Source organism: Polistes fuscatus, unplaced genomic scaffold (genome assembly GCF_010416935.1).
Source record: "Polistes fuscatus isolate 324 unplaced genomic scaffold, CU_Pfus_HIC Scaffold3, whole genome shotgun sequence".
NCBI classification, from domain to species: Eukaryota; Metazoa; Arthropoda; class Insecta; order Hymenoptera; family Vespidae; genus Polistes; species Polistes fuscatus.
The window spans coordinates 5,500,260-5,522,246 of record NW_025113107.1 but is presented as its reverse complement, the minus strand read 5'-3'; the positions used below and the strand labels follow the sequence as shown (position 1 = coordinate 5,522,246).

At 38.1% G+C, this 21,987-nt stretch overlaps 2 protein-coding genes across 5 annotated transcripts in view; both read right to left on the bottom strand.

Moving 5' to 3' along the window:
* Positions 1-504: 504 nt before the first annotated feature.
* LOC122519423 (leucine-rich repeat-containing protein 15) lies at positions 505-3,701 on the bottom strand. Its single transcript, XM_043638833.1, has 6 exons — positions 3,314-3,701; positions 2,869-3,172; positions 2,573-2,801; positions 1,923-2,518; positions 1,422-1,839; positions 505-1,199 (listed from the first exon to the last, which is right to left on the bottom strand). Exons 1-6 carry the CDS (start codon positions 3,497-3,499, stop codon positions 572-574), a joined length of 2,361 nt encoding a protein of 786 aa, XP_043494768.1. The 5' UTR covers positions 3,500-3,701; the 3' UTR covers positions 505-571.
* A 14,231-nt stretch (positions 3,702-17,932) lies between these two features.
* LOC122519725 (homeobox protein dve-1) overlaps positions 17,933-21,987 on the bottom strand; it is a 44,456-nt gene continuing 40,401 nt past the window's right edge. For all 4 annotated transcript variants that reach the window (XM_043639388.1, XM_043639389.1, XM_043639390.1 and 1 more), the window contains 3 exons: positions 19,602-20,150; positions 18,854-19,234; positions 17,933-18,438 (listed from right to left, as the gene is read on the bottom strand). In XM_043639388.1, coding sequence (XP_043495323.1) covers positions 18,262-18,438; positions 18,854-19,234; positions 19,602-20,150 — 1,107 coding nt within the window. In that variant the 3' untranslated portion in view covers positions 17,933-18,261. The remainder of the gene's footprint in view (positions 18,439-18,853; positions 19,235-19,601; positions 20,151-21,987) is intronic.

The following is a 21,987-nucleotide window of genomic DNA, read 5'->3' as shown; positions in this document are numbered from 1 at the left end:
CGAATTTATAGATCGATTGATTTCGTTACTAGCAACAAATTGAGTCTACGAAATATTATTATTCGGATGAAAGAAATGAATAATTTGCATTTAATCCTTCAAGTTACTAGCATACCGCTCCGATTACCATCTCGCCTTTTTCTCTTCAATGTCTCGATATGTAATTATTAATGAAATTAATAGTTGCATATATCGTACAAATAATACTGTATTTTACGCAGCTCGAAGGTTACTAACAAATTGCTATGATTCCGCGAGCACACCTATTCGTTATGGTTAACCTAGTAATTGGATGTTACGCGAAGGCACGCTACGCGAGTTTAAAAGTAACACTACGAGATTCGTATCTCTCTCTGTTCCAATTTCAACGTTTATACTAAAAATTTACTTTAAATCAAAGCTTTTGAATCGTATTGAATTTTGTATTGAACTAGAACAATCCCCTAGAATTTCTATTTTAAGAATAGAAAAACATTTAGCCTCGAGAATACTAAGCGTTTTTAATAAAAATAGTATACAAATTTTAATAGCATTACAACATCATGGACGTTTAATAATATTGTTGAGAGTCTTAAGAATCGCATTCGGTTTGCATCTCCCAAATTCCACTTCTCGGTTCCCTTCGTAGGTCTCTGATGACGATCGGCCTGTTATTATTGACTCTTTGGATGTCGGAATCCTCATCGTCCGTCGAGTGTCCGTCTCTAATCGTTCTTCTACGTTTTTTCTTTTTAGCGCTAGGTGTTTGCGGTCTCGGTCGACCTTTGTTACTACTTTCAGACTCCTCAAATTCCTCTATAGTGTTTGTCCTTCTCTGTCGACGAGTAGACGAAGATTTAGACCTTGTAGGATTCGTCATCGGTGTTGGTCTTTCTCCACTATCAGAAACGTTACCAGCCGAGTTACTCCTTTCTCTTCTTAGTCTTTCAACGCGACGCTCTTCTCTTCTCAACAAATTGTCTTCGCTTTGGGTTCTCTTTCTCGGTCTTCTTGATCTTTTTCTCTTGTTTTGTAAATTGTCGACAGAGCCTAGTCTAGTTAAGTAAACATTCTCTACAGAAACTTCGTTTAACGTATCCAAGGAATGCGTCAGTCTTGGCATCTGAACAGCTTCCTCGTAACTGGGTGGTCCGATCAATTCCAGAGGATGGATCCTTGGTTCCGGGGCTGTTTCCGTTCTTTCCTGTCTTTGTTGATTCCTGTCAATTGGATCATTATCGATTCAAATTATACTCGCGGAATTAATTATTATTGAAACAAAATTCATGATAATATGATTTTTGCTCTGAAGGTAAAATAGTTTTCTATTATTGGTTGTAGTTAAGATAAAAAATAATTATCAACAGTCGATAAGAAAGGTTAAACCTCGTAGGTAAAACAGTATCGGGATTTAAAGTAAGTAAAGAAATAAGAAACGTTACCTTTGTTGTAAGAGTCTCAGTCTTTCAATACCCTCCATTCTATCGATACGATGTCTTTCTTCGATAGCTTGTCTTTTCATTTTGATTGCGTGTTTGATGGACGTGACTGTACCCACCATAATAATAAGCACGAATACGCACATCAAGAAAAACCCCCATATTTTGTTATTACTGTACACGAGTTCTCCGTTCCAAACGTTGTAACAGGCACTCTCCCAAGTGTAATCGGAGACGTTTGCAGGACTCTGACAGATCAAAGAGTAAGGCAAGGTTTTGGCAGGTGGATTGGTTAAATATTGATAAGTTAAGTATAATTGAATGCAATCGCAACGCCATGGATTATCCTCCAGTCGAATGGTCTCTAATTTAACATTCTTTTGGAAAATACTTGGGTCTATCGCTTCGGTTAAACGATTACCTGGCACCGTTAGAATTGGATAATTATTATAAGTAGAAATAATAAGTCAATAATTATATATAATTTATGCATGATGCGCTTACCTGAAATATCGATTTGTTCAAGTTCAGGTAGTTCGGCGAAACTATTGTTATTTAATTCCATTAGTCTGTTTCTTCGAATATTTAGCCTTGTCAAAGTCAATGATTGTAATCCGTTGGGTAAGCGTTGTAACCGATTATCATTTAAATTTAAACTATTTATTTTGGGCATACCATTTAAAGAATTACTTTCCAACGTTTCTATGAAATTGTAAGATAAGTCCAAAGATGTCAAAAGTGACGTCAAATTTGGAAATTGGTATAGACTGTTATAAGAGAGATTGACCGATTTGAGATCAACGTTGTCAAAATATGTTGAAGAGTGGATGAATTCAAGAGCGTTCATTGACAAATCCAAATGATTAAGTTTCACCAGTCCTTCGAAAGTACTTATATTCAAATGTTCTATACCGTTTGAATTTAAGTACAGGTGAGTAAGTTGTCTGTTTTTAGCAAAAATTCGATTTGGAAGTAGACGTATCGTATTTCGAGATAATCTGGCGTGTGTTAATGATGGCAAACCATGAAGACCTGGTCTGTCCAAATTACAATTTGAAACGTCCAGTTGTTTCAAATTCAAATGCTGTAGAGTAGAATGCCTACAAAAGTTAAATATGATGATACATTCTTCTAAATTATGATTAGATGCTTACCTTGTACTATAAACGAGCGCAGGATTATTATTCAGACGTAATTCCTCTAAAACTGGGAAACCAGTGAAAGTATCAGGATTTAAGTAATTCAAGAGACAATTGGACATGTCTAACCACCGTAACTTTTTACTGGATGCTTTTTGAATTGTTTTCAACGGATTTCCTTTTAAACTTAGACTCATTAAATCTGGTAATCCTTTCAATGTTGTATTGTCAATCTGTTTAATGCCTGGAAAATGAGAAAAAACATACAGATGTAAGATAACAGTTAGAAATTCAAATAATAAATATCTTACCGCAGTAACTTGCTTCAACAGCTTGAAGGACATTACTGTTCAAATTTTTTAACTCTGTTAGAGGATTTTTAGATAGGAAAATAATAATCAGAGAAGGCAGTCGATTGATAGCTGCTATATTGCTTATATCCTCAATATTATTTTCCGAGATGTCTAATTTACGTAAATTTTTTAATTCTCCTATACTCTCTGGCAAATAATTTAATTGATTTCTAGCTAAGTTTAGAATTTGTAGATCTACGAAGCGTTTTATATCATCTGTGATCTCTGTCAATAGATTAGTCGACAAATCCAAGTTTTCTACCTGTGGAATAATGAACTAATAATTTGAGTGGAACAATGGGAAAAGCGAAACGAAACTATTTTGTTTCCAATAAGAAAATATTGCAATTGGATGAATTAACTTGAAGATTACTGTTATATTATATTTCATGAAGAGACTCACGATATCGGTGATATTAGATGGAAATGTCGTCAAGCCCTGTTTCGAACACATGACAATTCTCGGACGTCGGCCCAAATAACACAAACATCTAACGGGACAAAAACTGTGAGCAAGGGATAAATTTCCCAAGAGATAAATCACTAGGTAATGAATCATGAACAGGCTAATCGTTTTTCCGAGCTCCATCTTAATGCATCGGTGATAAGTCTTACGGTCAAGAGTTGAAAAATAATGAAATTGTTATCGACACCATCGCCGATTATAATCACTATAGAAATATCACTTTGGATCATTCGATTTCACATTTTATTTCATTATCAAAAAATTAAAACGAAGTTGACTGGCCTGATCCGAAAGTATTGTTAACGGTTTCTGAAAACTACTGAGGACTTATCTTCGATAAGTTATGTGAGGTACGCTGCTACGATATCTCCGTAAGATAAGCGATGTGTAATGGCGCGATTATTCCCTGTGATAGGAAAAAAAGGAAAAAGAGCGGGCATTATGAACGTCATCCTTTCTCTTTCTTTTTCGTTTTTTTTCTTTTTTTTTTGGTTTGTTTCATCTATAAATCTAATCGAGAAAGATTTTCTTAAACATAAAACGATCCTTCGTTCGTTTCCGCTTCTTCAATGGAGTATCTTTCGGTACTGGTAGTTCTTCAATGCTGATACAGAAAACGGTTCGTTTGTAAAACCTTTAAAAATGGAAATTCGAATGATGCAGTCCTGCGGAAAATATAAGACATTAGATAAATACCCGAAGCATTCCAAAAGCCGATATTGAGGCTGCTAGCTCTTCGGTATAAGCCTCTCTTGGCTGACCCATGCGGATATTTTCTCTTTCCAATTTTTTTTTACCATCGCTGTATTACGACCTTTTCTTTTCCTTTTCTTTCTCCTTCTCTACATCGATCCGACAGAAGCATCTATGATACTTCTTCGGCTGTCTCTCCTTTTTGTATTTTCTTTTTTTGAAATAATAGCTACTTCTAACGATTAGATCGATAACGTGTGTAACATCGATCAAGAACAAACTTCCCTTTCGACGTTTCCTTTTTACTTGAAAAGACAAGTCGCGAAGGAAAAGAAAACAAGTTTGATTCGTTTATTTGTTCGATCTTAAAAAATTCATATTATGTTTTTTATTCATTGTCAGTGTTGAAAAAATCAAGAAGATTAAGGAACAAGCTCCACCCTTTGCAAAGGTAAAAGTTTGAAAAAAGATTTTCTCCGCGCAGGACTGGTCTCTCTCTTTTTCACACGTCCACTCGGACCAATGGGAAGAGTAGGTCACACCCTCCAGGGAGGGTGCCAGAGGTTTAGCTAGCGCCGGCGCTTAGCCCTCGGCTTATCCGGTGGGGACGAGAACGGGCTCGTTCTACCTGTTGATATTAAACCAACCCCTTCACTACGATTTCGCAAATCCGGACTTCCACACCGGACTCCTGGTCACGCCCTCAAATTTCTGATGCTCGTACTGCTGGAAGTTGGTGGGAGAAAAGATAGAGATCATCTTATTTGTCTTCTTCCAAATTTGTCATTTTTCTCTTCTAGAAGAAGATGAAGAAAGAATGGTAGCAAGGTTAAATTTTATCGAATTAATACAAATATTCTTAAAGATATCCCTTAGGAAATTTCATATAAACGATCTCTTTTCGAGATCAAAGAATTAACTAAACTTGTTCGTGTTTTTTACCGTAGGGTCAGGATTGCATTTAATGCAATAAAAGCGTCTAAAATGGTCTCATCTTCTGTCTATATCTGTTACTTTTTTCGATTCTATCAGTTCAGGACTATTGGGGCCAGCTACGTTAGCAACGAAGGAAGGATATATTGTATAATGTCTTGGTTCGTTGTCGAAGCCAAGTAGAAATTCTCGGTTCTTTTGCTACTGGGTTCTATATATCTCATTCTATAATATATATATATATATAAAGATATAGATATAGGAGGGAGTTAAGTATATATTTTTAACGCCTTCATTTCCGGTCTCGCTGGGAGACCGGAAATAACGGGACGATACCTCGCGGTGTTTCAGGTATTGATCAGTTCGAGGAGCCAGTTCACGACCACCACCGCCTACACCACCACCTCCACTACCATCACCACCGCCAGGACACCTAGCTTCACGGGGAATGCACGTTCTCTCTGCAGCGACGACCTGCCCCCACTCCTCTCACCCTCATCCAGCCCTCATCCTATCCCCAGTGGCGGTTGGAAGCGCGCGCGGCATTGCCGCTTCCAAGCGAGCTTCCACTCGGGACGCCTCAACCCCACCCCTTTTTACCAGCGAATCTGAACATTTCGATATTTTCTCCGGTTCTTCTTAAATTTCTCTCGAGCATGCATCACTGAATCTCCTTAGAACGGGGAGAACGAGCATTGAAGATTCTTATCAAGTTTTCTTTCTTTTTTTTTTACTTCTTATCTTTTCATTTTTTATATTTTTCTTTTTGTCTTTTTGACATTTTCGAGATTTAACTTTCGGTCTGACTAGTGAACCGAATGTCGAACACCTCTTTTCTTTACACTGCTTCTGTTTTTCTTTTCTTTTTTTTGGTTTGTTTTTAGAGAAGGAAACGTAACATTCGCGTGGGAGTTGCACGAAACTCTACTCGAGATTCGAAAATAATTTCATTCTCGTCTTGGAACCACCCCCGTGATCTCTCAACCCCCTTAAGTCGGGTTATAAATAACGGCTTATCTTTTGTTGGCTTCAACGCCACCGCGGAGTCTCGTACAAAGCCGCCGAAATCACGGTCCCTACGTGTGCCCTTCTCTTCCCTTCCTTTCCTTCCCTTACACCACCTTTTATATCTTTTAGAAAAGGGATCGCGCGTGTTTGGACGCGAGGGAGAAAGAAACGTAGAACGTCTTCCGAAATGCGTATTCGTAATTGCTCTGGCATGTTTCTAAATTAAATTCACTGAACTCTCCTTCGCTTTTTCGTCACTCATGCGTACTTTATTGTCTTGAATTAAGGTAGTATCATAATGGGATTTTACCAAGGGTCGCGTTATCAAAGTGGTCGATGTTTATATTTGGTCAAGCGGTCGGTCCTTCGAAATCCTTGCTTCTCTGGGAACTATTTTATCTTTCAAATTTACATATTCAGAATGAAACACACAATAATATAAAATATTAATAATATTTCGAATTAATTTAATATATATATATATATATATATACACCCGTGATTATATATTTTATTATTTTATTTCATTAATAATTCCAAGTAAAAAAATTACAGTCGAACGATTCTAAAGTTTTTTTCGAGTTTCAATAATTTGAATTAAAAAAATTTGTAACTACTTGTTAGTTATCAATACAAAATCATAATTCTAAATTTATAGACAGTAATATAAAAAGTTTTTCTCCGAGAAAACATAAAATAAGGAAATAATGGAAGTTAGTCCGACTAAATGCTGACTGAACGTTAATAATAGGAACGTTGTGGAGATGGCGTAAACAGGTAGGTCTCTCGTCGAAACGCGAATGAATACCGGCTATTCGTGGTTCAGTGCATCCTTAACAAGATCAGGAACACGGAGGCGCCCCGTAAGGATAAAGCGTTGCTTGCGTTCCTTGCTTGCTTGCGCTCGCGCGCGCACGCGTATTTTCCGGGTGATACCGGGCACATCTGTCGGAACTCCCAAAGCATCCAGAAGAGGATGAGAATCTCGAAGCTTGCCAAAACCTCAGCGTTCTCCTCACGTTTCCGTTCTATTGTCTAATCGTTGTCGCGTGTAACTCATCTGCAACACCCTTCCTGATCCGTTTGTTTCTCTCTCTCGGTGTTTTGATCAAATCCTTATTCGAGTTCACAGTTAAGTTCGACGACAGGGCTTTTATTCCAACGCGATAATCGACAATCGAAATTTTATCTTGAGAGCTTTGGGTTGAGAGCGAAGGTCGATCGACGTTCGTCAACGAAGATAGATCAAAGTTTTAAGCTTCTCGAGCTTGTCGTGGTTCGAGGTTTTGTCGACATTAGGTATTCGCGACCTAAAAGGTCGTTAAACGTCCAGGACAGGTCGCAGGAAAAGAAAAGTTAATCGAGCTAATAGGAAATAAACATTGAGGTAAAATAAGAGAGTTGCAAGTTGAATATTTCGATCTTGGGAGAAGGTGGAAACGTTTAAATCGGAGCTCGTTCGATGTCGATGTAGACAAGAGGGAAGAAAATTGTAGGCGGGGGTTGCTCAGTTGCCATTATTCCATTTGATACTACAGTTGTATATACTTGTAGATATGTGTTTGTGTCTGTATAAACGTTTTTCCCGAGAGCTTATCGCACTTTTTCGTTCCTCGGTGCCATAAACGAGAAGGCATCTTGCGTCAAAGACACACGAACGAGCTCAACGTTTCTCGGGCTTCGACCTGTCAACGAGGAAACGTCCATTAAGGCGCGAAGCAAAGGTAAAGATTACATTCCTAACCGTTTTCTTCGGGTGGTGTTGGGGGTTCTTTGCGTTCGGGGCTTGGGGTTGGGGTTTGAGGGTGGTTGTGGTAGGTTTCTCTTTGGGAGGAACTGGAGAGTAGGGGTAAGAGGACAGCAGCGCTTATCACGGCCGTAAAAAACATCGAGCAAGATTGGCACGTTGCCCGCAAGCCGTACAACCGCCATCTTTTCGACTCTACGAACTCCTCGGATGTGCACAGAGTGCTTGCAGATAACGCCGTGAAATATGCTTATCCGCGAGGATCGTTCGACGCCAGTGTCGCACGGTGAAACACTCTTTCGGGCGTTATACTCGCGACAATCAATCCTTTTATTTTTCACATTTTTCATCTCGTCAAAAATACTTATTAATAAATGAATATTATTTACTTTTCTTTTTTTTTCTTTTAATTTCTCCTATCAGATTGAGATCCGTATAAAGGATAGATTTTTGTTTCCATTCTTGAATAAAAAAATCTTCTTCATTTTCTCAAAGACATCTTAGACGAACGATGATTTATAAGAAATAAAGCCATCGCAAGAAAGCACAAACATATATATATATGAAAGTGGAAATATGCGAGATGATCCTCATAGGTTTATCTTGATTAGAATAGACAGGATTAGGTTAGCTTCTGCGGTAGCAGTTACTTTCAATTACCCTTCGACCCCCTTTTCAAACGTATACTTCCTTTCCTACCCCTTCTTTCTCAGGGATGAAGACCAGCCCGTTCGGGGGCGTATAATGTATGCGAGATAAAGGCCGAAGAAGCGCCATCGTAGACTAAGATATTACAGGGAAATGGTATAAGGTGCGGAAGGAGGTGGAAGGTGGGAGAGGAGGATGAAGAAGAAGAAGAAGGAAGGTAAGGAGGAGAGCGGTGGTGCGCGGGGTGGCGCGAGGGGTGCCCATAACTTATCGCAGATTTAAGGCTCTTAGACTTAAGGGACTCTAATAATAATATAGCGCCATTCCGGCACCGTTATATGGAATTCGCGTATATGCCATGGAATTTTGTATATACATAACGAAAAGTCTCGCAAGACTCGTAGACCTACCTCGCCCAACCACACCCCCTTTTCTCCCCCTTTCCTTCGCGACAAATGTCAACCGATTAAGGGCAATACCACTTTGTTCAAACTTTTTTCTCTACTTTTTGGAATTATAATATTTAAATGATTTTTTTCTTTTCTTTTTTGTTGGAAAAGAAAAATTACACAAAACGAGAAACTCGAACGACAATTCTTTTTTTTCTTCCCTTTATGCTTTCTCGCCAAAAGAGATAGTCGAGATAATGCAAAGAAGAGGAACAGTGTTCTCTTATATTCGCGAGATTTAAGACAACGCGGTAGCGTCTACTGGTAAACAAAAGCCACGATAAATTTCCTAAGTCGACGAATTAATAAAAGATTACACCACGGTTACTGCGGCCAGCCGCGAGATAAGAAGACTACTCTCTTCTCCTTCTTCCATCCTTCTTTCCCCTTCTCCCTTTCCCCGTTCCTCCAGCTCACTAGAGCAGCCCCGAGAGCACAGCTAAATCATCGGATATCTTGCCTTGGCGATACATAAACCACCCTTCGGGCTTACACGTTATACGTTGTTGTATGATACAGTTGTTCCTCCCTTTCTGTTTCACTACCACCACCATCTCTACCGCCTCATCCTCGTTCTCCTCTAACTCGTTATCATGAACCGAACGATGACGAGCCAATTTCGGTAACTAACTCGATAACTTTGAAAAGAAATCCGGACATTTCTAACGCGATTTAATCACTTGACGTAATATTTATCGTTCCGTTAATATTTTGATTTTATAGTTGTATCCAATATGCCGCCAATTATCGTAGAATCAAATCCCACGACGAATGGTAGTCCCGTACGATGTTTGTTCGTTATTTAGGAAATAAGACGACGGATTGTGGACAAATATATTATATTATTGGTCCTTTATTAATTGGCAAGCAAAAGGAACTTAGACATACAGATAGACAGACTAATGTAAGAGACCGAGAAAGATCGAAAAGAGCTAGGGATAGACCCCGAATGTATCTCTTTGATGTTAGAGGACATGGTCCATTTCCTTCGAGAAAGCTCAATTAATTAACTCTCCGTAATGTTGAAGTTAGTTACTCGAGTGAATATCTTCAAGACGTTGTTAAATCGTGGCTTAATCAACAATCACAACTATATTCGTCTATATATTTTCAGTTACCTTCGACGAGGATGCTCTAATCGATACGATATTCGTTTTACGAACTTCTACACGATGTCGACGCACGTTAAGTCTACGATATTACGACATAAAGGAGAAAAAGAAGAAGAAGAAGAAGGAGAAGACAGAAGAGGCGGCCAGTAGAAGCGGTGATCTATGGCGGGATTACCGGCGGCGGTATTTCTTCATAACCGTTTCTCCGGGTCGCTACTCTTTTCTCTTCTTCCATCGTTGCTCTCCAACCCCCCACCCTTACTCTTCTCTTTAACCCTGCGCTGGCTGGCTGGCTGGCCTTGCCAGGAGCTACCGGTCTTACACGAGCTACTTTCCTTCCTTTGCTTCTTCTTCTTTTTCTTCTCCTTGTTCTTGTTCTTCTTCTTCATCTTTTTCATTCGTCTTCTCTTTCTCTCTTCCTTCTTCCCATCTTTCTCACTCCCTTTATATCTTCCTACGCAGGGTATATAGTCACACAAATACACATACACATACACATCCGTGCATCTTACTATTCCCGCGCTCAGCACGCGGGGGGTTGTATCTTAATAACATTCATGAGCTCAGATATACCCGGCAGATTTATTGCCCAGGCAGTCGCGAATCCTGCGAAAACCTCAAACCCAACCCCCTTCTCCTATCCTCGCGTTTCTCCCTGCGTTTCTCTCCTCGCGAAAGGTACTGTTCTCCTCTTATTTACCCTTACCACCTTCTATTTCTTACTCTTTTTAGACTTTTTTCTATTATTTTTTGTTCATTCGCTCAGTTTATTAATTAATGTTTCAACCTTAGGCAACGAAAGGAAAGATTTATTTATTCGCATAGAACCAAAAGTATATATTGTCTTATTCTTTTCCTGTATCTTTTTCTTTTTTTTTTCTTGTACTTTTATCAATCGAGCGATTCCCATAAGACACCCTATCTACTATCGGCATCCCTTAAACGCAATCACCCTCTTTCTACTCGGCGTACGTCTTGGACCGTTTTGGAGTTTACTATTTATGATCTCTTGTTGTGTATATGTGTGTGTAATATTGCATATACATAAATACACATAAAGAACGTTAGAACAGGATAAATTATACAGTAATTATGCAAGTAAAATAAAAGAGATTAAATATTAAGAAGATTACAATTCTTAATTTAAATCATAGGTATTAATTCGAATGTAAACAATATATCGAATTTGAAATAGAAAAAAAAAAAGAAAGTAAATATAATCCGTCATCGTTTTGGTAGGATACTTTCATTGGAATCGTCTTTAGATAGAACGCATCGAAATATCTCGAGAACGAACCCCTTGTCGAGGTGGTGGATGTAACCGGTCAACACTCTCCTTCCCTACAATCGCATCTATGTGTGCGTATGTGTAAGTGTAATATAAGCTCCTCTCGTGCTGCGCAAGGCAATACAGATTTATGTAAGTATTTAGCGCGGGCTCTTTGCTTTATCGCAAGTCGCCCAGCCAAGACGTTCTTCTCCCAGCCAAGACGACCCCCCCCACCCCCAGATTTTACCCCATCCTACCCACCTTCTCTCTGACCGTTTGAAAATTTTCAATTATTTTTTCTTCTTTCCTTTTCTTCTTCTTCTTCTTCTTCTTCTTCTCTTTTCTTATTTTTTGTCTACCTTCTTCCGCCTTTCTTTTTTTATTTATTTTTTTCTTCCTCGTTGGAGGAAAATCCCTTGCTGGACGATGACAGGATTCTCTTCGATAATCCTACGGGGTTCTTTCCCGTCCGTCTGTTCTCGTCAAATTTTGCGAAGGATCTAGATATTTTTATACAACCGGTCTACTATAATACATTTATATATTTATAAGGTATATCTATGTACGTGTATGGGTTTATTTTCTAATGTTATACGAAGATGTTTCTTAGCATTAACAGAAGATGCTCGTAAACGTTGCGTTTGATAATAATTTTACGAACTCGCAGGACGATCGTAAAGTTAATTTAACGTTCACGGTGATAACGCGAGATGGATATTATTATGCTTGCCGGCTTTAAATCCCACGTTGAATAAACATGCCGCTAAGAAAGATCGAGTCGAGTCTACCCGAGAGAAAATATGTCCGTAATATCCTTGATCCTTCCACGATTCGGCTTGTACGACTCGGCTACGACGATCTCGAGCTTTACGTTTTCCTTCTTCCTTTTTTATTCTTTCTTTTTTTTCCTCTCTCTCTCTCTCTCTCTATCTTTCTCTCTTCCTCTTTCTCTTCGCGAAAGAAACGCGTGTATCGGATCAAAAGGACACAAAGATGTACGCGAAGTAGGAAGAAGGATTCTGTTTGGCAGACCATAAAAAGGCTAAGAGGCCAGTGCTATCGTATCAGCGTGGCTTTTCCTTCGAATCCTGATCTCCTTTCGGCACCGACCTTAAGTCCTATGGAATTTCTTTTGATGCTCGATGAAAAAATCGAAAAGTAATATATCGATATATATTCGAAATTCTTGTTTGCGATTAAGGACTCCCGCGTAATAGAAAATATTTATCGATTATCTTCCTATCATCTCTTCGAAAAACTCTATTGACAATTTTCGATCTTAATTCTTTCTTTTATAATAACCAATTCAAGCTGTTGAGATATAGTTACGAATATAATCAAGGAAAACTGAAATCAACCGTAGGATATCCTAGAAAAATTCATTGAGAACGTTTATCTGGTGAGGAGTAAAATTCGTAGTCGGGATTATCCTTTTTGATTCACGAAAAGGAAAACTTAATTCGATCTCGAGAATCCGGAAGAGAGAGAGAGAGAGAAAGAGAAAGAAGAAAAAGAAAGGTTGAATCTTGTATGGAGTGGGGAGAGGTAAAGGGCTCGCGTCGGTGCTCGCTCGATCTTAATACTGTCTTAAGCCTGGCAGAGCGCGACATAAATTATGTATCGTCCGGGCGTAAGATGCCGCCAAGATCCCAGGAGCACCTGGTATTCATGCTACTCGCTCATTCTCTTTCTCTCTCTCTCTCTCTTAGTTTCTCTCTCGGTTCTTCTTCTTCCACTTCCTACCCGCGGCAGTTTATACGCGTACCACATCGGCTCGCCAAGAACGGAGCTCCCTAAATTTTCTCAAAGTCTATAAGGGTTAAGGAATTAAGCGAGGTTGCTGCTGCCGGCAAGTGGACGAGAACGTAGCGAGCCTACTAACGTGAACCTTCGATACGTTTCACCCTTCAGGCCCCCGTGGTAGGGTGAGTACTTGGATGCCTCTCTCCCTGCCTCAGGGCTTAATAACCGGTCTACGAGAAAGAGAGAGATGGACGAACCAAGGAGGAGGATCTTCGGCAAAAGCCATTACAAGGATTTCTTTTATTTACGGTCGCGAAAAGATCCTTCTTCTCTATACTCTTTGCCGAGAAAGCAAAGGAGCGGGCTAAGTGGTATGATCCTTCTCTCTACCAACTACTCTTACGATAGATCGTGCCGAATGACCGATTAACAACTGCCCACTTTCCTCGGCTTAACGTTGTGCCTGATCGCGTAATATTTAGCTGTAGATCAATTAAGCGGACCCCCTGTCTATTAATGCTCAACTCCACTACATTTACTCTTCTATCCTCTTTTTTTATATCTATAATACTTATCATTAGATCATGAAAAGTAAACAGATTTTTCAATCTACTCTCCATATTTCTTGAATATTCTTCACAATTTTTTAAAACATAATTTATTTACGATCAAAATGAAAAAATGTTCTTCGAGTTTGTTTGACTCTAATAAATCAACCGTCTCGTTCAGGACCAACCACGAACATATAATCCACTTAATCTTTCGCTATAGATCAATTAAGGATCTTCTCTTCGTATTCGAGGGTATTTAACCTACCGATTGGTTTAACTTCTTATTCGTTTCTTTTCGTAATATGTAATACGAGCAACGTATCATCGTACGTGAAATTCGCTTGGTCCTGGTTGACCGAGGGATAGCTTGGCCATTGGTGTTAAATTAACAGGATTAATTAGTTCCAACTTATGGATTAGATGGTCTACCTTCTTTCTCTCTCTCTCGCTCTCTCTCTCTCTTTACGGGTGATCCTCCTATCACACGGCTCATTACTTTCAATCGTTGCTCTTCTCATCCGATCCTTTTCTCGGTGCTCGTAATTTTTACTACGGTCGCTGCTAGTAACTCGAGGAGGGTGGGATTAAAGAATGAAAGAACGTGGGAAGGGAGAGAAAGAAGGTAGGGCTGCAGAACGAGTTCGTTTATACGACCTCATCTACCACCCTTGAGAAAAAAAGATGAAGGGAGAGGTAAGAAAAAGAGAAAGGAGATATATATATATAGATAGAAGGAGACAGAGAGGAATAAACGTTTCGCATCCCTCAAGGATTATGAGGCCAATCCTGCGGCTAATTTGCGAACTCTCGATTTCTCGTACTCCTTCGTGATTCAGTTTCTTAACTCTCCCTTGACTCTCTCCTTTTCATCTTCCTTGTTTTCTTTGCTTTCTCGGCGACCCTCCGTGATAACGTTCTTCCACCTTAACCTATCTTTTATTTTGCTAGAACTTTTTGCCGAGGACTACAATACATTATACAATATTTTATAAGTACCTACGAAAACCCGAAAAAGTTAATTGTTTTACGATGCTACAGTTTCTTTTTTTTTTAATTTTTTTGTTAAATAGAGATGTAATTTTGTTATTTTATATGAAGATTTGAGATTACTATTTGTACCTGCTTTTACATAATTTGTAAATCATTCCCTTTTCTTTCTTTCTCTTTAGTATAATATGTTCTTTGTATTTGTTTGACACGTAACTTCAAAAGGTATATTCCTCGTTAAGTAACAATCCGAAAGGGTAGTTTCGACGTAATCGACTCGTCCTTGTTCGTAACAGCTATGTATATAGGTTACGAAAGAGTTTTTTGGTCGTCTTATCGGTCGTATCCAACAATCTAACCATCCTGGACAACATTATCTATGGCGAAACGTCCGGCAAGCGCTTTGAAACAGAATAGTTAGGCATATCCTAGCCGGCTGATAGGAGAGAACGCCGCGAGCTCTTCCTCTTCTTCTCTTTCCTCACAATTTATCTCTCTCTCTCTCTCTCTCTCTCCCTCTTTCTCCTTCTGTCTCTCACGCTCCATTATTATTCAGGAACTTTGCTGACAGCTCTCCGGATAGGAAGATAAGAACGTTCTATGAATGCCGAAGCGCACACAATGCTCCCTTACGAACGAAACGTACTCTCTCTTCTCTCTTTCTCTCCTTGTTTCTCTACATCTCTATCTCTTTCTATCTCTTCCCGTTCGCATATTGTATCCACCGAAAATTTCTCCAGAGTTTGAACTCGAGAAATACGCCGATAAGAATTGACTCCTCCAATTTTCTCCCTCCCTCTTTCTCTCTTTCTCGTTCTTATTTTTCGTCGTCGTCCTCCTGCTCCTTTTCTTCTTCTTCTTCTTCTTCTTCTTCACCATCATCATCTTTTTATTCTCGCTAATTAATTCGTCTTCCAATAGTAGACTGACTATCGTAAGAAACGACTTTACGAGTAAGATGGCGAATCGTTTATAAGACGCTAGCGGTTGGGCCGATTTATCATAAACGCGAACGCGCTGCTCGAGAAATACTCGTAACGGCTGACAAATTAAGATCAGATAGAGGGATGATCCCCGAGGTTGCTGACTTTTAGATTTTTGCCTGAAAAACCCAACCAACCAACCAACCCCTTCCCCTTTTTCTTCCTCTTCGACGTTGCTCTCAATTTTACTTATCCGTCCGACCCATTCCTCCTCGATCCTTCGTCTTCTTCTCCTTCTTCTTCTTCTTCTTCTACTTTTTCTTTTTGATTTCCTTATTTTGATGGGATTAAGATTTCTCTCCGTCTGTCGTTTCTTTCGATTGCCTGTCAGGCTTGAGTTTACGTGAAAATCCTAAATTTTCATTATGAAATAATTGATATATTATTCTCTAAATTGTCATGTATATCAAGAATTGTTCATTTTTACTAGAAAAAAATTAAATTCCATGAGGATTTATCATATTTGGATTTTTATTGAACACCATTAGACGAACTTATCGATGAACAATTATATAGTTAAAGTCGAAATACGGTGAAAATAAATGAAAAGGTAGGATCACAAAATCGCTTTGTGTTTATATAAACCTTATCATGAAATCAAAAGGAAAAAATTTGTCCGCTCCTCTCGATAATATTCTTCCTTTCTACGAAAAACGGAGACTCGATAACGATAACAAGGGGGATAACCGTGAAATGTATTATATATATTGTATAATACCTACGTAGTCGAGGGATAAGAAGAGAGGTGGGTCGTGTCAAAGTCGAGATTCGATGTTTTGCGAACGAAATAAACCTCGGTTTCAGATGGATCCTTGTAAGACGTTTTAATTGGACAAATCCGCCTATGTTCATTAAATCTGGGACGCTCTCAACGGGCATTCAAAAGGACCTATCCTCTCTAAGTATACATTGTTGACGACGATATCCCTTTCGTCATCTTTATACGTTACTACTTGCTCGAGCAAAGTAGAAAGTTGGAATATATTCGTCTACTATTGACAGATAAGAACGAGATTTATCTTCGAACTTATCCTTTACCCTAGATCTTTTTCTTTTGAAAATAAAATTTTCTTTCTTTATGAAATTGTTATTTGGGTAATGAAGAAACATCAAAAATTCTACAAAGTCGCTAAATACAATATTCTAATAAAACATTGATTTTAAATGATTCATCGAAGCTTCGATCACTTTTAAATCATTTGTATAATCTGTTCGAATCGCTCAATTGTTCATTACTCTTTTACAAATAACGTTTTATCCTTTACTTCATTAAAATATTTATTAACACATTACTTACCGGTCAATTTGTATTCGAATTTTTAATTAATAGTAGAGGGTTTGTACATTGATAGTTTGATCATTTCTTCTGCATGTTGTTAATGACTATTAAGAACAATATCTAGCAAAGCTAAGATAACAGCATGGTTTTGTATTTACTTGTTACAAAAATAATGAAATGTTGATTAATAAGATTTAAATAGAGTCGAATTTAAGTATAACCGAAATCAACGAAAAATCTATTAATCAGCTACTTGATATAATATTTCTATGAATACGAAATGAATAATTAAGAGTGACATAATATCATAAAAGCACGTAGGAAGTAGTCTCTTACTATTCTGAAATTCTCTAACAGTGTCTATATATGTAATAAGTTGAAGGTGACTATATCGATAGAAACATTCTCTGATTCTCATTTGTAGAGAAGTATTCATTGATCGTCGTGACGCTTGAGTTAGGGTTGTTTCGATGGCAGCCTGGTAGTCTTATCTTAGGGACGAGATTTCGGTCGGTGGTTGTCCTTTGTGCGAGGACAAACTTGAAGACATTATCGACACGTACCTATTCGTGGAAAGATATATGCATTTGTAATGTGTGCATATGTCTATCTTCGTTTGGGTTCAAAGTTAGCTAACCATATCAACATACGAGATGAATTTAAAGAATTTTTCGAATTTGAAAATTTAGAAGGCCTATATCTACCGTCCTGCATCATCATTTCTTATCTCTTTATCTTATTTGTTTAACGAAAATAAGATTAACACGTTGAGTTTTAACCTCTCTCTATCTTATTTATTTAATGAAAATAAGATTAACATGTTGAGTATTAAAAAGTCTAAAAAATAGTCTACTGTCAGTCCCCAGGGATTGATGCCGCCTGAACGGAAATTTCATTGTCAGTCTCTACGGACTGACGTAGCACTCAACGTGTTAAATTATAAATATTATTGAAAAAGAAAAGACACGGAAATTTGATTTGTTCAATTAACTTATATTGGTTAAAAAGAACTTATCCTAACGTTGTTAATAGGATATTTATATTATAAATTATCTTTGCAATGATATACTTACTCTATATAATTGTTGAATTTCCAACTCGATGAAAACTCTTTAATAGAATACATGATGGAAATATTACTGAAAGAAGACGATTAATTGTGACATACAGATTTATTCGATATCGTTCTCGTATTTACATTGATCAAATTCCATGATAATTATATTAATAATTAGGCAATATAATTACAATAAAGATGGCCGACAACGAATCAATGCGTTCAAAGTAATAGTGCATTCGAGCATTCGGCTTTTTTTTTTATATAACAATATGTTTCACATTCGTTCGCGTTTTTACACAATCCCTTTTTCCTTCTCCTCCTTCTCGTCGTCGTCATTTTCTTTATTCTTCTTCTTCTTCTTCTTCTTCCGCAACAATGTTGAATCAAGTGTCTCTAATTTAATGCGATCAAGGTTAAAGGAACTAATCTGCGTGATATGAATGCTGTTGAGGTGCCTCGCCTTCGAAAAGGGCCATCTTCAATCGCTTGCATTTGGCCCTACGATTCTTGAACCAAAACTGCACGTTCTTTGATTCCAATCGTGGAAATTTCTGGCGATAGGGCATCCGATTTAATTCCTCCGTGTACTTGAGAATGAGCTGCGAATCGATCACGATGAATATTTTTAATATCATTCTGATATTTTTACGATTTCGAAATTTATCGAGTGTTTATTGAATTATTTTGTATTATTTTAAAAATTAGAAAAGATTAATGCATGCTTCGGTTAAAATTAAGTATCACAAGTTTATGTCTTGAATTCGATCGATAGGTTGACAGGTTAAGGATACTAAAAGTGTTCGAGCAAATTCAAATATGCGATCTAATTAATGAAAGATTGCTTCGATGGTTCAGTTTGCTCGAGTTGTTCGAAATAAATGAATTGTTGCAAAGATATTGTCAGTTATTAAAAAACAATTCAATCAACGGAGCGTTTAGATTTTTATTATTCTTGAATATGAAAAATGCAGTGGATGATAAAATATTGTAGTAAAAGAAAAGATCGAAACGTACCGCATGGCTCGGATGAGTATTGTGAGTGAACCAAGTTTCAAGCCTAGGTACTTCCGTTACGGGATCGATGAACGTCCGGTTTCTTTTTCTCCTTTCGTCGATCATACTCGTCGGACATCCGGCTGGTCCACGTGGTGGTAAATAATGGGACATGTACATAATACCATGTCCAAACATTGGACTTGGTACCAATGAAAATCCAGGTGGGAGAGGACCAGTTGGCCTAGCTTCTTCGTCCTCGGAACCAGAAGATACTCTGGTGTCCTCTTGCTTGACTAAAGATGGCGTCGAAGGTGGCGGTTGTTGATCCTCTGGTCGTGTAGTCAAGGATAATGGACCGACCGGTGGGCTGCTAGGTGGGCAGGGCGACGGTGACGTCGACTGAAGCAAATGGATGAGACGAGAGAGTCTGAGAAACCGACTTTTAATAGAGGCTGTTAGAAATGATCGTAAATTCATCGTTCCAGAACGAACCGACCAGACCTGGTTAATTCATTATAGAAGCTAAGGATTGTTAACTACAAACTCAAAGAAACGAAAAAGATTCTTCACCGAACGCGAGCTTTGTATTAATTCACGATAATCATCAAGAAGTAATATATATATATATATCGAAATTATTATTCTAATATTAGGCTCGTTGAAAAAGAAAGTTATAATTAAATGATTATATTGTGTGCACACTTATTATAATATTATATATCTAATAAACACATAAAATGTGAAAGTTGAGTAAAATATTGTGTACCTGATGCCTGGAGTCCTCTTCCTCGTCAGAACAATCTTCGCTAACGATGCTAGCGCCTCTTGGACTCAGTCCTGGTGGACTGTAACCGTTGACACCTCTGGTCTCTGCTCTCTTTTGAGCAGCTCTTGCGTTCTTAAACCAATAAACCACGTTGTTCACGTCTAATGGTTTCCTACCCCGTCGCGACTCCAAGGAATTTAACTCCGTCACGTAATGTTGTATTTGTTGTCGAGTTGGATGTTGATTTTCACCGAACCAACGTTGAAGTCGTGGCAACTCGAGTTCTGGATCGAAGCTAGTCCTCATACGCGTTTTATGAGAGTATTGTAAAAGTGCTGGATGCGGTGGTCCAATCGCCCCAGTCCCAGCACCGATCGGTCCGCTACCATCTGGCTGAGGACTTTGAGTATGATGATGATGATGATTCGAAGATGGTACGATCGGATTAAGACCAAGACCCAATTGTTGTTGCTGTAGCCAAGACTCAAAATTTCTCTTGGTCTCCTCGGAGAGATCGTTGCAGCCTCTGCAGAGCGACAACAGTGTCATCTACGGCAAAATGGGAATCCTCTTGAAATTACCTGCTATTCCTGCTTTACTTGGATTAAACGAGTGTAAGATTAGACTTCCAAGTATGAACATTATTCGTCATATTTAAATACTTTTTATCTTATGGAAATACTATTTTTTTGTATGGATTTTATTCGATTTAATTCATTTGACGAATAACAAAATTGACAGTTATATTATTCAAGACACGAGAAAATCGTTAATTACAAGGATGCAATTATAATCAGAGGATTTGTTTAACCAGGGGAGGATTGATTATCGCAAGGACATATGAGTGATCGAAAGGGAGTTGAATCGCGTAAGATCCTGGCACGCGCGTGTCTTCTTTTAATCGTGTTGACACAAGTGGGCGTTGCACAGCTCCGATAGCTGTCCCCGAGGATGGCGCTCACCGTCATCGAGCATTAAGTAGTCAGATTATGGAAAAGTTCGGAGTCGTAGGAAGTAGTACGGAGAGTGTGCCTTATCTGTGGGATGATTTATAAGAACAAACATGCTCCGCGAAATGAGGATCAAGCAGCTCGACGAAGTCTTAATAAACCGAAGTAATCCATTTTGTATTTCTGAAGCATCGTCACAACTCGTCATTTTATAAATCGCAACGATCGAATTGATCTTAAATCGCAATTTTTTATGACCCACCTCTCATGTTTTTTTTTCTTTTCAGAAACAAACAAAAACATAGATTGTAACATAACGTAAATAAGTATTGTTTAAAAGCGTTCGTGTTAAACGTGATTTACAATGTTTCTTTCGACATGATTCAGCGATACTTCTTCGCTAACACTTAAAGTCGGATTGATATATCAATCAAGTAGCTAAGAATTGTACACGGCCTTGCTCCGTTCGGTGTGAACTATTCGCCTAAGTACAACGTCTCCAAGTTTACATTTGCGATATGAATATTGCGTAACTCACGAGGGTCATAATTTCAAGTGACTTTTTCATAGTGAAATTGTTAAATATTTTTTTTCTATTTCGAGTAAATATACGATATCAATTGGATATTTAAAAATATTTCTGGAATTATGTATTGTTTGTAATAAAAGATTTCCAAAATGGCAACTATGTAGAAAAGAACCTTCAAAATGTTTCCATAAAGTTATACCATTTAATAATAATATTAACGATAGCAATGATAAAGTTACTCCGTATCAGATCTATTACAATTATCTAAGTACATACTAAGGAATAATAAATATTTGAAATTAATTTTCTCAAGAACGAATATATGTATATAAATTTATATTACCGGTAAATACATCATGAAAACGTGTGTTTGTTCGAGCAGTCAGAAAAAAAAAACAAAAAGATTGGAGAATAATTAACCTTGTAATTAAAGTAGACGTTTAACGAAGTATCTTTAATCCGTTATTACAAACTGACAGCAACATTGAATCTTCATCCGTGAGTTTTATAACGGCATACTTAATCATTCAGTCAGGTTAAAGCGGTGTAAGTAAATGCAAAGGCGTCATTGGCCAGACAGTCGACGTAGACTTCTCTCAAGAAGATTTGAGAAATCGTTCGGTAAACAGGCATCGTCGTTGTCGTCGTCGTTGCGTCGTCGTCGTGGTTGTTCAAAAACGTAGAGTGTGGCTTATCTGAGACTATACAAGTAGCTGCGCTTCTCTTCGAGCCTGATTTACACGTATTTATTATTCTCGAAGGATGACGCAGTAGGTGATGTCTGTCAGCTGATCTCTTCGAGGTACGGGCCAGTAGTAAATCAATCGCTTTTAAATCCGCGAACAAACACACGTATGAAGAAGAACGAATTCGTAATTTTGTCAACAATAAGCATCTTCCGAGGGCT